This window comes from Dipodomys spectabilis, unplaced genomic scaffold, assembly GCF_019054845.1.
Source record: "Dipodomys spectabilis isolate Male_0828 unplaced genomic scaffold, ASM1905484v1 ptg000102l, whole genome shotgun sequence".
NCBI lineage: Eukaryota > Metazoa > Chordata > Mammalia > Rodentia > Heteromyidae > Dipodomys > Dipodomys spectabilis.
Genome location: NW_024870779.1, coordinates 2,948,309 through 2,964,627, shown reverse-complemented (window position 1 = coordinate 2,964,627; position 16,319 = coordinate 2,948,309). Strand labels below are relative to the sequence as shown.

Genomic DNA, 16,319 nt, shown 5'->3' with positions numbered 1-16,319 from the left:
GCCTGGGCACTGTCCCTCAGCTCTTCAGCTCAAGGCTAGCGCTCTACCACTTGAGCCACAGCGCCACTTCCAGCTTTTTCTGTTTTGCTTATGTGGTGCTGAGGAATTGAACCCAGGGCCTCAGGCATGCAAGGCAAGCGCTCTACCACTGAGCCACCTTCCCAGCCCTGTGGACGATCTTTTTATATATCCACTCAGTCAACAAATAAGTTAGCCTCTATAGAAATATAGGAATGATAAAATGATAAAATACAGAATAAACTATAGAAATATAGAAACATCCAGAAGCTGTAGATTCTTCTCTGACACCTCAATTATAAAATCTTGGAAAGGGATAAAAAAGAAGAAAAAAGAGATCATCATTTAGTTTCTTTCTTGCTCGAAGTTAAAAGGTTCTAGCTCTGTGTGTGGTAATAGTTAAGTCACTTTCAGAGATGACATAGAAGCGTCAGCTGTCCTCCTGCATGTACCCTTGTAATTTCATCTTTAAAAATATGTCACATCATTTTGTCTTTGAGTGATTCTTTAATCCAGGAAGCACTTTTTTGTTTCCTACCTTGTACCGTTTCTAGGTGAAAAGTGATGACTAAATTATGATTTCTGCTCTTTTAAAGCTGGAGGAAACATGAGTATGAACAAGTATTAGATTATGAATGAGTGCTACTTGAAATATAAAGTGCTGTAGACACTGAAGTACTGCTTAGTTACCTAGGGTGAGACAGAGTATTTTAGCAAAGAAGAATTTCAATTCATAAGGTAGATTGAGTAGGTTTTGCTTGTAAAGAAAACAGCACATGTTGTATTTAACTGGGTAAAGAGAAAACACTGTGGAGAAATTCACCTTTTTGAAGTAACGTTTAGAAGTAAGGCAAGAATATTATCATGTCTTTCATGCCAAAAATTGGAGTTTAATTAGACATTTAGTTACTAGAATCACGGAAAGATATGTGTTAGAATTGCAGGGTCACAAGGTCGGGGAGTATATATAACCAAGTAATAGGATGCTTGCCACAGATAAATCTGTGTTTATTGCTAAGTACTGCTTCTGCCTTAGTAGCACAGACCAAGCTGATACATTTCTCTTTACAAAGTAATCAAAGTTCTGATTGCTCTTTATTGTATATGTTAAAACACTGGTTTATTTTAGCTAAAACATAATGTTTGCAAATGTACATTTTTTCAGTACTGTTATTTTTTCTCTGTTTCAGAATGTATAATGAAGAAAACAGAAGAGTCTGAATCACAAGTAGAGCCTGAAATTAAGAGGAAAGTACAACAGAAACGACACTGTAGTGCATATCAGCCTACTTCTCCTCTGCCTCCTGCTTCAAAAAAATGTTTAACCCATTTAGAGGTGGGTAGAGAAATTATTCTTTGTTACTGGTCACATAGTATTTTTGTTAATATTGTGTTACTCATTAAATTCTAGGTGATCTTAAGTCATAGAATCATAAGAAACCTAGAAAAGTGAAATAGGCAAACCTGTTAGTACAGACCTGACACACATCACAGATAATGGCTGAAGTTGGGGGGGAGGGGAGTAGACCAACTATCTATATTATTTGCACAAATTCCCCAGTTTTTTGTATTTTTTTATTCCTCTACCTTCCCTTACCCTTTTCCCCTATGATACATACATTTGAGTGGAAATTACAGGCATGATATCCAATGTTTCCTTTTTTTTTTTTTTTTTGTCTTGTCAGTCATGGGGCTTGAACTCTGGGCCTGGGTGCTGTCCCTGAGCTCTTTAGCTCAAGGCTTGTGTTCTGCCACATGAGTCACAGCACCACTTCTGGTTTTCTAACAGTTAATTGGAGATAAGAGTCACAGACTTTCTTGCCCTGGCTGGCTTTGAACTGCAATCCTCAGATCTCAGCTTCCTAAGTAGCTAGGATGATAGGCATGAGCCACTGGCGCCCAGCTTCCTTTTTTTTTTTTTTTTTTCTTTTAAGTGGGATGGCTTTCATATAACCAGAGTACAAGTCTCAAAATTAGAAAACAGTGACTCAAACTTACTATCTATTCCATAACCATTTCATATTTTACCTAAAGAATCTATTTCTGCATAGATGCTTTTAATTTTGAATAATTCCAGTAAATTTTGTCTTTCATGACTTCAGTGTTTGTGTGGAGTACAGGTTATTTACTTTGTATATCTCAAATTGGGTTTATTTGATGTTGCTTCTTTTTTGGGGGGGGGGGGGGGTCCGGTTGTGGGGCCTGAACTCTGGGCCTGGGCGCTGTCTCTCAGCTCTTCAGCTCAAGGCTAGCGCTCAACCACTTGAGTCACAGCGCCACTTCCGGCTTATTTCTTTTTGCTTATGTGGTGCTGAGGAATTGAACCCAGGGCCTCAGGCATACAAGGCAAGCGCTCTACCACTGAGCCAACTTCCCAGCCCCATTGATGTTGCTTCTTAATACTTTTTTCCCAAGAATTCTTCAGAAATGAAACTGATTTCTTTTTTTTAAATATATTTTTATTGTGAAAATACTGTATATAGGGGTTACAATTACATGGGTAAGATAATGAGCACATTTCTTACTAAGCATTGTAGCCTCCTGCTTTGTTTCCCCTTCCCATCCTTTTGCTCCCCCATCCCCCCACCAAAGTTGTAAAGTTCGTTTTTCGACATAACGACTTGTACATGTCATTATTGCAATAGGTCCTCCTGTATCCCTGTTTTATCAATTTGTTTTTTCCCTTCCCCTTCATATATACCAACATCATATATAGTGAAAGCAGGGGTTATACCATGGGGGAGGGACATACAAGGCAACAAAGACATAATCTTATAAATATGAAACTGATTTCTCATTGTACATAACATATCAGGAGTCATGATACCTGTTTTCATATCAGTGATATTTCAACTCTAGTTGTTTCCTAAATATCTATACTGTAAAGTTAATGAGTTTCCGTACCCCTTCCTCCCTCCCTCCCTCCCTCCCTCCCTCCCTTCCTTCTTCCTTCCCTCCCTCCCTCTCTCTCCTTTCCCTTCCCTCCTTCCCTCTCTCTCTTCCCCTCTTTCTCTCTCCTTCTTTTTCCCTTTCTCCTCTTCTCCACGCCCCCCACCCCCACCCCTTGGCTTTAGGGATTTTACCTGTAGTCTGCTCCATGCTGTGATTGTACTCTACCAATTAGATATACTTTAGCCCCGTACTCATTTTATTATTAAAATTCAGGCCATTTTTTCATCTTACCTATTTATGTTGACATGGGAACACAGTTTTTTTTTTTTTCCTTGTTTCCATTTCCTAGAGTTAATTTCAATTTTATATGATCAGAGGCACATAAACATAGATCCTCTGTGTTCCTCCCTTAAGGAAACACAGGATTCTACTTCACTCAAAAGAATTATTTTGACTTTCTGGTGTTTATCAGTTTAGGTTTTTGTGAGTAGTAGTGGTACTGAGGTTTGCATTCATGGCCTCATGCTTATATTAGGATGGTGCTATACTAAAAGCCAAACCTCCAGCTATTTTAATTTGTACTCTTTGGTGGCTTTTTTTTTGTTTTGTTTTGTTTTGTTTTGTTTTGTTTTTGGTTGGTTGGTTGGTTGGTCTGTCATGGGGCTTGAATTCAAGGCCTGGACACTGTTTCTGACCTTTTTTGTTCAAGGCTAGCACTCTATCACTTTGAACCACAGCCCCACTTCTGTTTTTTAGGTGGTTAATTGAAGATTAGAGTCTCAAGTATGTCCTACTTGGCTGGCACTTGGCTGGCTTCCATCCTCAGATCTCAGCCTTCTGAGTATACCCATTATTCTTTGAGTATTCTTTACTGTTTGAGATAACAAGGAGGTCTAGGCTTTTGTTTTCTCTGTTTCAGCTCTACAGTCATCAGTTTCCCCAAGGAACTTTGTTCCTTGAAGTAGAAGGAAAAGTATGCAGGCATTAGTTATTAGTTATGTTCATATATATTGTGTCTGACAGTAGTTCTTCTCTGTAGACAGGACTAGGAAATAATCGTTTGTGTTTTATATCGTTTAGTATGTGAATTAATGTTATATGTATTAAAATTATTTCACACTGGTTACTTTAATGCTAGTCTAATATTACAGTGTTTATTTTAGCTTTTCCCATTTTGCATGATAGTAACTTCATCAATGAGAAACTTGACTCCCTCTTCATGTGTTTTGTTATTTACTCAGTTTTTCTTTGTGTGATCAGTCTCTTGTCTTGCCAGCTGAAGCTCAGCTCAGGCTCTCTTGGCATCTTCTGCTAGGTCCAGATAAGGAAGGAGGAAAAAGGGAGGGAAACTTTTCCTCAGTAGTTTTTGTCTCCTGGGTTACTAGCTGAATACCTCAGAATTTTCAAAAGTTTCCCAAGTAAAGCTAACTTCTTATTTTACTTTAGTTCCAGGACAGTTCTTATTATTTTTCTTAGTGGAGATAAAGAACTGTAGCCAGCTTCTATGGCATTTTTGATTGTGAGCAAAGTAGATGGCTTATCTTCCCATTCATAGTGAATGGAAGTCCACACTATGTACTCCTTCTAAGAAAACAACATTGTTATCTCAGTGTTCCATCACACGAGCTCCTTCTTAAGTATATAGATGAGTATTTGCATGTAACAAGTAACTTTACTTGTACTTTAGTGTTTTTGTTTGTTTGGTTTTTGTTTTCTCAGTGCTAAATTACTGTTCCAGCTCCTTATCACTGAGCTATACCCCTCAGTCCTATAATTGGATGTTTTTTAATTTTGTAAATTTTCCATGTACCAAAAGGGAAGAATGAGATTTTAATTACTTTTTATTTTTAAGAAGAAATTATCCTTAATAAAAATTTTATGAAAAATACATTGTATATTCTTCAGTAAAACTACCTGAGGCAGTATTCAGTATTAAATTCTAAGGGCTAGCCTGGTGCTAGTGGCTCACACCTGTAATCCTAGCTACTTAGGGGCAAGGAAGTCTGTGAAACTTATCTCCAGTTAACCACCAGCATTGGAAGTGGAGCTATAGCTCAAGTAGTAGAGCATGAGCCTTGATCACAGAAGCTCAGGACAGCATCTAGGCCCTGAGTTCAATCCCAGGACTGGCACTAAACAGTGAGCTGGGGGGGTGGGGGTGCAATGTGGAGATTCTTAAGGGTTTTTGTTTTTCTTGGTTTGGTTCCTTTTTATTTATTGTTTTATATTTTGAGTGCTGGGGAATCTAAGCCATGGAGGGTCTTGTACATGTTCTGTAAGCACTCTGTCTTTGAAATAAATCTCCAGCCTTATGAAATTATTAATCTCTAGTTATAAAGACTCTGTAGTTGCTGCAAACAGTTCTAAGACAAGTGTTCTTAGCTGTTGAAAGATGATGTGCCAAGGCTCAGGATTCCTTTTTTTTCTTTTCTTTTTGTCGGTCATGGGGCTTGAACTCGGCCTGAGCGCTGTCCTTCAGCTCTTCAGCTCAAGAGGAGCACTCTATATCTTGAACCACAGCGCCACTTCCGGTTTTCTAGTGTTTTATTGGATATAAGAGTCTTATGGACTTTCTTGCCTGGGCTGGCTCCTCAGATCTCAGCCTCCCAAGTAGCTAGGATTACAGGTGTGAGTCACTGGTACCCGGCATATTTTTTCTTAATATTAGGGATTTCAGTAATAGGGATATACCTTTATTTTTCACTGTCAATTTTTGAAAGTAAATACCTGGGACTTGGCTTTTTCATGAAATTTTGTATGTATGTATGTATATGTTCTGTATACCTTTATTATAGACAGTAAAGTATTGAAGTCAGTCACAGTTTGGTCTCATAGCCTCAGAGTTTTTGCAGTACTGGAAACTAGCACAGAGCCTTGCGCATGCTCTCTATGCTTTCTATCATTAAGGTACACTCCCAGCCTTCTCTTAATTCTTTCCTTTTTTAAAGATTTTCTTGGGGCTGGGAAGGTGGCTTAGTGGTAGAGTGCTTGCCTTGAGCTGAAGAGCTGAGGGACAGTGCCCCTCCTCGCCTCAAAAAAGATTTTCTTAACTAGCATATAATTCTTTTATAAGAGGGGTTTTATTGTGACTTTTTTTTGTATATGTAATGTACCTCATTGAACTCAACTGCCTATGTTCTTCTCTCTTCTCCCTCTCCTTTCTTTCTTTTTTTTTTTTTGGTTGGTGGTGGGGCTAGATCTCTGGGCCTGGGCACTGTCCCCGTGCTCTTCAGCTCAAGGTGAGCACTCTACCGCTTGAGCCACAGCGCCACTTCCTCCCTCTCTTTTCTTAAAATGAGTTCAAAATTGTTTTATTTCCATATATGCACATAAAATACATATTTACCATCTCTATTATCCCTCTCCTTTCCCACTGGTACCAGCTCCCCAACGGAGTTTATTCTCCTGTCATTCACTTTGTTAATATATATTAATTATAATAATGTTTTTCACCTTCCTTACCCTCCAGTTCTTACAGATAGATTAGCTTACATATAGCTTACTGTTGTACTACATAGACATGAAACTCTCCCATATTCTCATGCCTATTGTTGTTATCAGGACCTCGTGATAGTGATGATGGGGAAAAGAGGATTTATATTTGAGACTTCTAGAAGTAGTTTTTTGATGCTAAAGTATACCAAAATATTTTCTTTCTTTTGTTCTTTTGGAACATAAGGTTTCTGAACAGCGTGAATGTTGCCCAAAATGTGGAAAAGAAAAAGAAAACCAGACCAAATGCCAAAGTTGTGGTATTATTTTTCATAATGATTTGCAAAGAAATTGCAGACAAACTGTAACATTAAATGACTCTACTGCAGCATTATTAAGAACGTCAATTCATCAGAATTCTGGTGGACAAAAGTTACAAAACACAGGATTAACAACCAAGAAATTTTATGGAAATAATATGGAAAAGATTCCAATTGATATTATTGTGAACCGTGATGATAGTAGACATCATTATTTGCATGCTAATGGGAAAGTCATTTTGCCGACAAAAATACCCAAAGCCACAAATTTGAAAGAAAGAAAAACAAGCTTGTCTGACCTAAATGACCCAAGTAAGTATATTTTTAAATAATACATTTATTCAATGTCTTCATGTACATTTTTTAGTTTGAATGTATATATACTTGAGAAATGTGGTGTTACTAGGTATCTTGTGTCCAATAAATAACATCCTTTACAGGTACATGATTAAAACATGTCCACATCCTTGGGAAAAAAAATAACAGACTTTGTAAAAGAGAACTGGGTTGGTCCAAGTACTAGTAGTGCTGAGCTTTCTCTTTTAGCATAGTGAATCTGTCTGATTATAAATGCATGTATTTCCTTCTGATAGTGTTTTGGGGCAGATAGATAAAACGGTATATAAGTGCCAAGTAAGTATGACCTGATGTTATATTTGACATATAGCAAGGACTCAGTGAAAATCAGGTTTGCTTTTGTTGTTGTTTAACCACTTTCCTTCTTTCCCTAAAGTTATTTTTGTCTTTGGATATGCTAGAAACGTTCATTCTAAAAGGGAAAAGTTAATTAGGGACTGGTTGATTGAACTACAAGGTACATAGTTGTAGAGCTAGAAGAAGAGTGTATACTTTAGATCTTAGGTATAGACACAGCTGTACATTATATGTAGTGAGAGAATAAATACAGGTTTTACTTACTTTGTGTATTTTTGTGTATGTGATAAGGAGATTTGAACTTGAGGCCTTGAGCTTACTAGGAAGTTCCTCTACTACTTGAGCCATTTCTCCAGGCCTGAATGTGGTTTTTAGGTAGATTATCAAAAACTATAGAAAAAAGTAGTTGATTTGAAAGGGAGCAGACAATGTAGGCATTAAGAATAGATACAAGATTTTGTAAAATACACCTTTAATAATTTAGCCTTAGGAATACATATTATTTTATGTAACTTTAAAATGTGATTTTTACCTATTCATTGGACCTTGTGCTTTCTTAGGCAAGAGCAGTCCCACTTGCACTATGGCTCTAACCCTTTTTGCTTAAGTTATTTTTCACAGAGTCACATTTGTTGCCAGGGCCAACTTCAGACTGCATTTTTGCTCTCGGCCTTTCCATCATGATGGTACAGACATGAGCCATAATATGGCTTTGAGACAAAAGTGTTGCTAACTTTGAAGGGCGGAGTGGTGGGAAGACTTGCTGGCCTTAAATTACCATCTTTTAAACTCTGGCTCATAGTAGCTGGGATTGCAGTCAGGAGCTCCCCCTTACACATGGCCCTACAAAAAATTTAAAATAAAACTTTGTTTTTAATAACAAAAGTTAACCGGTTACATATTTAGTTAATGGGGGAACACAGTTATTTCAAGTGATTAAAGTATTGTGGTTGTACATCCTTAATGTGATATGTTTATTTAAGGTTAACTAGAACTACACAGGAATTCTAGGTCTGTTAAATAGTATTGTTATTTTTGAAAGCATTGACAAAGCAAATGAGTACTTACATTATTGTATCTTTCAGTGTTAGAGAAAAGGAACACAAAAAATAAAATCAAAGAAGCAAAAGACCTGTGTCTTTAAGCTTGAATTATAGATAATGGTGTGAATTTACTATACAAAATATGAAAGACATATTTCCTATATTCATGCATAGAAATACTGAGAAGCAATAAATAAACCCTGGTGTAGAGATGAATGACTTAAAAAACAAAAGAACAGCAATAGTTTTCATATTCATATCTTAAAATGCTATTCTTTACTAATAATAATCAGTTGCTCAGATGTCTTTTTTTTTTTTTTTTTCCTGGTCATGGGGCTTGAACTCTGGGCCTGGGCGTTCCCTCAGCTCTTCAGCTCAAGGTGAGCGCTCTACCACTTGAGCCACAGCGCCACTTCCAGTTTTCTGAGTCCTTTATTGGAGATAAGAGTCTCACAAGCCGGGCGCTGGTGGCTCACGCCTGTAATCCTAGCTACTCAGGAGGCTGAGATCTGAGGATTGTGGTTCAAAGCCAGCCCGGGCAGGGCAGGAGAGACCGTGAGACTCCTATCTCCAATAACCACCAGAAACACCGGAAGTGGCGCTGTAGCTCAAGTGGTAGAGCGCTCGCCTTGAGCTGAAGAGCTGAGGGACAGTGCCCAGGCCCAGAGTTCAAGCCCCACGGCCGACCAAAAAAAAAAAATCTTACAGACTTTCCTCCTCAGGCTGGCTTTGAACTGTAATCCTCAGATCTCAGCCTCCAAAGTAGCTAGGGATTACAGGTGTGAGCCACTGGCACCCAGCCTTAGATGTCTTATTCCAAGTCTGAAGCACTAGATCATCATATGAGAAAGTAATAATTTAAAAAAAAATGTAAAGCTCTATGAACTTGTCAAAAGTATACAGGAGCTAAAGTTGAAGAGCTGCCACTAACCACAAATGAGAGATTTTTTTTGTTTTGTTTTGTTTTTTGTTTTTTGCCAGTCCTGGACTTGAACTCTAGGTCTGGGCGCTGTCCCTCAGCGCTCAAGGCTAGCACTCTACCATTTGAGCCACAGCGCCACTTCTGGCTTTTTCTGCTTATGTGGTGCTGAGGAATCGAACCCAGGGCCTCATGCATGCAAGGCAAGCGCTCTACCACTGAGCCACCTTCCCAGCCTCGAGAGATTTTTGAGTGGCAAAAAGAGTTAAAACTATTAGTCATTGAAATGTTCTGATGTATTAAAAAAAAGAAACTTTAGTTATAATACATCCCACCTCTCAAAGAGATAGGAAAAAAGGTTTTCATTTGTTACCTTGGGACATTGTTTAGAGTTTCAAAGCATTATTCTGAAAACCAGTTAAAATAAAGGGGAATAAGAGATATAAATCAAATCCTATTATAATTCAGTTTAATATAAAAATCTCAATCTATACAGCATTTTACATTATTTTTTCAAAAAGAACTCAGACTTTGTGTTCCCAGCTGTGATACTTTGTAAGGAAGTGTAGATATGAAGCACTTGAGAAGTATATCGATGCATTATCAAAAACTTAACAGTATTTGAATCTTTCCTACTGGTAAGGTATGTATAATAGTTACCTAATAGACACTTATTGGATATTATCACTAAGCCAGCCTTTCAATGAGAAACTAAAGATCCTGAGTAGAGCTGTTATGGTAGGAACCACTAGTGGGAAGGTTTGGTTTATCAAAGAGGTGGTAGAGGATGGGGATGGTGGAAGTAGATTGCTTATATGAATATAGAAAATTAAACATACTGAAATTGTTTTAGGATAGGGAGAGGGTGAACTCGGGGGCAAGATTGATTGGAATACATTGTATACGTGAATTGAAATGTCACAGTGAAATTCCTCCTTGTGGCAGAAATGTATGCCAATAAAAAGTTAACAGCACCAGGCACCAGTGGTTCACACCTGTTATCCTAGCTGGTCAGGAGGCTGAGATCTGAGGATCTTGGTTCAAAGCCAGCCAGCCAGCCTGGGCAGTAAAGTTTGTGAGATCCTTTTCTCCAATGAATTACTAGAAAACCAGAAGTGGCACTGACTCAGAGTGATAGAGTGAAAAAGCTCAAGAGACAGCGCCTAGGTCTTGAGTTCAAGCCCCATGACCAGCCCCCTCCCCCCAAAAAATTACAGCAACAAAAATAATGAAATAAATGAATGTAAGTTAACTCTTTATTATTTTTTTTATTGATGGCAGAGGTGGGTTCTGGTCCTAGGGCTTCAACTCGAGGTTTTTGTATGCTGTTCCCGAGCTTGTTTTGCTCAAGGCTAGTATTCCACCACTGGAACCATAGCTCCACTTCTGACTGTTTTGGTGATTAATTGAAGATACAATCTCATGGACTTAATTGCCCAAGATGGCTTTGAACCATTGATTCTCAGATCTTAGCCTTCTGAGTAGCTTGAATTACAAGGCCTGAGCTGTACCTGGCTGTCCATGTGGTTTTTCCAATACAAATTGTACATGAATTTTTTAAAAGCAATGTTGAGTGCATGCAACTATCTCTCTCTCTGTCTCTCTCTCTCTCTCTCTAACACACACACAGTACTGTGCCAAGCATCTTAAATATATCATTTGTTCTTTGCAGCAGTACTGTGCAGTAGTTACCCTTGTCTCTTCTCACATTGCATACAGAAGAGAAATTAAGCCAACATATAACTAGTTCTGCAAAAAATAAAGGTCAGCATTTGCCCCTGAGACTGGGCAACAATAAAAAGAGACTAGAAGCATAATGGGTATGATGCTCTAGGACATGTACATTAATCAGTAAATATTAACTTGTCATTTATGTGTGGGATATTAAAAATGAGAACTGTTATACATTCATACAGCATAATTTTTCAAGACCCTTCTCAAGGTTTGAAATACTGCAGTGTACAAGACTGTATCTATCCCTGCTTTCTTGCAAAATAAACATTGAAAACAAACCCAAATATTTAATCAGCTGATACAATTGAGTACTGTACATTTATGCTTACTTTAGGTTGGATTGTTAGTCAATATGATATTTAATATTTGATAACAAAGTAGCATATTGAAGGACAAGCAGTCTAAGCAGAACTAAACCTATGATCTTTGAGAAATACTAGCTTGTCTGCCTGAAGCATAAAGAGAGAAAAACAAGAACATTATGGCATAGTTGTAAAATGGTCAGATTGTGTATGTTTAAAAGTAAGAATAAGAAAGTTGGAATTACAATCAAGAATTGTATGGGTGGCTCTGGAAGATTACTATTTAGAGATAATAAGGTTCAGTAATATGTTGAAGGAGTAATTTATCTTCATATGGTAATTTTTCAGGGTCAGAAATGAGCCTGAGTTGACAACTGCCTACTTTTTGGCTTCCCACTATTACAGGGATCATAGGCTCACATCACTGTGACTAGCTTCCCTCAGGGGAGATAGAGTCTCTTGGACCTTTCTGTCCAAGTTGACTGGACCCACTGTCCTCAGCCTTCAAAGTAACTAGGTTTACAGGCATGAGTCACTGGCACTGGCCAGTGGTTTTGTGGTAATAGGAGGTTTCATATTAAAAATACATACATTTTGAAGCTGGGTGCTGGTGGCTCACGCCTGTAACCCTAGATAATCAGAAGGCTGAGATCTAAGGATCGCAGTTCAAAGCCAGCCCAGGCAGTAACACCTGTGAGACTCTATTTCCAGTGAACCACCAGAAAAGCAGAAGTGGCGTTGTGGCCCAAGTGGTAGTGCACTAGCCTTTAGCCTTGAGCTGAAGAGCTCAGGGACCAGTGCTCGGGTCCAGAGTTCAAGACCCACAACCAAAAAAAAAAAGAAAAAAAGAAAAAGCCATTTTGAAAACAGCTTGTAAATAATTTCCATACTTGAAACTTTCTGAAGTTCTAAAGTAAACTTGCTGATAAACATTTAATTTTTGTAACTTGTTTAATTTTTGTAACTTGTTGCTGTAGCTGCATTAATAGTTGTGATTATAGAATTTGTACAATTATAGCACCAATTGCATATTCCTGTAATAAATTTTAAAAGTTGCCAAATAGGGCTGGAGGTGTAGTTCCTACCTTCATGGAATAGAAGATTACTATGAACCTGATCTTAATGTAAAATTTTCTTTATAATATTAGTCATTCTGTCCAGTGATGATGATGATGACGGTGACAGGACTAAGAGAAGAGAGAGCATATCCCCACGACCTGCTGACTCAGCATGTTCTTCCCCAGCTCCATCCACTGGAAAAGTGGAAGCAGCACTAAATGCAAATACCTGCAGAGCAGAGCATGAACTAAGGAGCATTTCGGCAGAGTCAGAGCTAAATACAATTTCATTGCCAAGAAAAGCAAGAATGAAAGACCAGGTACTCTTTATCTTTGTTGTCATGTTTTTTGATAGACTCTTTTGGATGAATTGTTTTTGAAAGCCAATTTGGAAGTGTCAATGGGGAGAAAAATATGGATTATCTACCCATTGGAGCTTAAATACCACTTACAAGATTATTTTAGAAGACTATTAACTACTTATAACAATAAGCTTGAATTAAATAGACTTGAATTAAACTTGTGACAGATTCTTTGCCTTACAGCAAAGTGTGACAGTACAGGTTGAATATTCTTGTCCAGAATATTTGAGGCAGGAACTGTTTTGAATTTCAGATTTCTTTTTCAAATTTTGTAATTTGAATATAAATCTAACCAGCTATGCAGAAATGAGACCAAAATATACATAGGAAATCTCTTTATGTTTGATGTATAAATTATACAGGTATCCTCAAGATAATTTTGAACAATATTTGTAGTGTATCTGACTCTGAACTTACCATTTCAGATCCTATATGAAGTCTTCTACTTTGTCCTAATGCTAACACTCAAAGTTAGGATTTCCCAAAGGGTTGCTCAGCTATATACAAACAGATTTCTTGTGAAATCTAGTAGACAGGAGAAGTCATTTTTTAATTTGTATGTATTTTTCTATAAAGCAGGGTTTTTTGCTTTTGAAGATTTCCTTTTTTTTTTTTTTGGGTCCAGTCGTGAGGCCTGAACTCTGGGCCTGGGCGCTGTCCCTCAGCTCTTCAGCTCAAGGCTAGCGCTCTACCACTTGAGCCACAGCGCCACTTCTGGCTTTTTTTCTTTTTGCTTATGTGGTGCTGAGGAATCGAACCCAGGGCCTCAGGCATGCAAGGCAAGCGCTCTACCACTGAGCCACTTTCCCAGCTCCAAGATTTCCTTTTTTAATTGTTATAAAGGTGATGTACAGAGAGATTACTGTCTGTTTTATTTCTTACAAGATAAAAATTTCAATTCACAGAAAATGTAACAGTAAATATAAAAGAGATCTAAAGATGAATATTTATAATGTAAATGTCAATGTTGTCTGTCATCAGTTATATGCTTTTAAGAGTTTAGAGGAGAAAAATAACAGGAAAAAAAGATAAAGGTTAAAGGAAACAAATACACAAGGAACATTCTCATCAGCCCACTTTATCAAAGTAAGGAAGGTCCTATATGATCAGCAAGGAAGTGTAAGTTAAGAATGAAATGGACTTACACAATTAATACAAAATAATTAGAACTGCTGGCAAGAATACAAAGATCAAATGCATTTTCCCAATTTGCTTATAGAAAAGAAAGTACTTTTGAAAGGGTATGAATTAATGTATACTAATTTTTAAAATATATGCCATATATTGATTAAATTATTCAATCAACTAATTGCCTAGAATAATTACCAGTTATTTGATCAAGTAATTACCTAGAGTCCTCAGTGGAATTCCTCCCCTTTCCTAGCATGTAAGAGTATGCATACAAACATAATGTGTGTTGATAAATAGTACGGACAAAAATAATTGTCCACTAATATAGATGTGGCCGAGGAAGTTATGGTATGATGACGCATTGACCATTGAAAATAAATAAAAATTAAATGAATTAATTTTAGAATTTTATATACTTAACGTTGAGTGGGAATACTGAAAGAGACATATATCTTCTCCTAATTTTTTGAGGGATAAAAACATTTTATAAAATTTGTACATTAAGGGTTTGGGAATGTGGCCTGGGGTAGAGTGCTTGCCTAGCATGTCTGAAACCCCAGGTTCGATTCCTCAGTATCACCTAAACAGAAAAAACTGTAAGTGGCACTGTGACTCAAGTGGTAAAATGCTGGTCTTGAGCAAAAAAAAAAAAGTACAAGCTCAGGGACAGTGCCCAGGCCCTGAGTTCAAGCCCAGTATACCTTTCAAAATGGTGGTCTCACAAATAAACTATGAAATTAAGAGATGAATGTTTTTAACAAAATACTATAAACAGTATTAGATTAGTAAATGCAAAATGAGGTAGGGGAATATAGCGAATTAACTACATGACAAAGTTATAGGCTAGTCTTTTATCTATATTTTAAAATTAGTTGTTTATTTTGCCAGTACTGGTGTTTGAATTCAGCTTTGTACTTGCTGAGCTTGCTCGCTTGGCTCTTTTACTCAGCTGGCACTCTACCACTTGAGCCACCACTCCAGAACCTTATTCCTACAGATCTCAGTTTCCTGAGTATAGCTAGACTTATAAGCATGAGTCACCAGTACCCAACTCTTTTATGTATTTTTAACATTTTTTTTTTATGTTTTTTTTTGTTTTTTTTCCCTTAGTGTTGGGGATCGAACCCAGGGCTTGGTGCTTGCTAGGCAAGTGCTTTATCATTGAACCCTAACCCCAGCCCTTGTATTTTTAATTTCTTAATAATCAAGAAAGAGAAGCAAAGCATTAAAAAGTGAGTAAAGTGTATGACTAAAGTTGAACAAAGTTAGTAATCAAAATAGTGAATATGAATTGAAAAGATTTGGTGTTAACTGTTTAGATTGCCAAAATTTTTAAAAATATGATAGTGTCTCATCTTGATTAGTGTTTGAAGAAATAGACATTTTCTTGGAATTCACTGTAGAAACACTTGTTAATGATAGCTTGCCACTGGGGAAGGTTGTTCAGCATAAAAGAGTTCAATTAAGTCAATAATAAATTTTCCTATATAGAATTGTTAGTTGTAAGTTTTCAGATTAGTAACTGAACCATATGCTATTCAGTGGTCTTTACAGTGATGCTCAATCGGAAGGTGTGTACTGTGGATTCAGCTAGAGCAGCTCTTAACATATAGTACTCAGTTAAATAATCTCACTTGAAAAATAAATCAAAAGATTTTTTTTAAAGTAATCCTTTAGAACTCTTCAGTAAGACCGTTAAAAAAAGATGGAAGCCAGGCACAGGTGGCTTACGTCTGTAATCCTAGCTACCTCAGGAGGCTGGGGTTTTTTTGGTTGTGGGGCTTGAACTCTGGGCGTGGGTGCTGTCCCTCAGCTCTTCAGCTCAAGGCGAGCGCTCTACCACTTGAGCTACAGCGCCACTTCCGGTTTTCTGGTGGTTTATTGGAGATAGGAGTCTCACGGTCTTTCCTGCCCGGGCTGGCTTTGAACCGCGACCCTCAGATCTCAGCCTCCTGAGTAGCTAGGATTACAGGCGTGAGCCACCAGTGCCCGGCTGTCCCTCAGCTCTTGAGCTAATAGAGCCACTTTTGGTTTTCTGGTGGTTAATTGGCGATGAGTCTCACATGTTTTCCTGCCCAGGCTTGCTTTGATCCGCTATCCTCAGATGTCAGCAGAGGCAGGAAAGTCCATGAGACTCTTTGTCTCCAATAAACTACTCAGTAAAAGCTGGAAGTAGCACTGTGGCTCAAGTGGTAGATCGCTGACCTTGAGCATAAAGAGGCTTAGGAACAGTGCCAAGGTCCTGAGTTTAAGCCCCAGGACCTGAAAAGAAAAAAAGACAATATGGAAAAATTTTCCTAAGTGTTAGTATGCTTGAAAAGGCAATTAATATAATAGATGCTATATGATCATAGCATGTTGTTTTATTTTATTGTATTTTTATGTGTTACATTAAACAATTACAGGGTATCATGCTATTTTATACACATGTAGCATAATGTTTAAGTCAGATTA

General features: G+C 37.6%; 1 protein-coding gene across 4 annotated transcripts in view; it reads left to right on the top strand.

Annotated features, from left to right (window-relative positions):
* Nucleotides 1-16,319, top strand: part of Senp6 (SUMO specific peptidase 6) — a 99,286-nt gene that overhangs the window by 50,929 nt on the left and 32,038 nt on the right. For all 4 annotated transcript variants that reach the window (XM_042687073.1, XM_042687072.1, XM_042687074.1 and 1 more), the window contains 3 exons: nt 1,209-1,354; nt 6,590-6,974; nt 12,463-12,692. In XM_042687073.1, the coding sequence (XP_042543007.1) occupies nt 1,209-1,354; nt 6,590-6,974; nt 12,463-12,692 (761 nt within the window). The remainder of the gene's footprint in view (nt 1-1,208; nt 1,355-6,589; nt 6,975-12,462; nt 12,693-16,319) is intronic.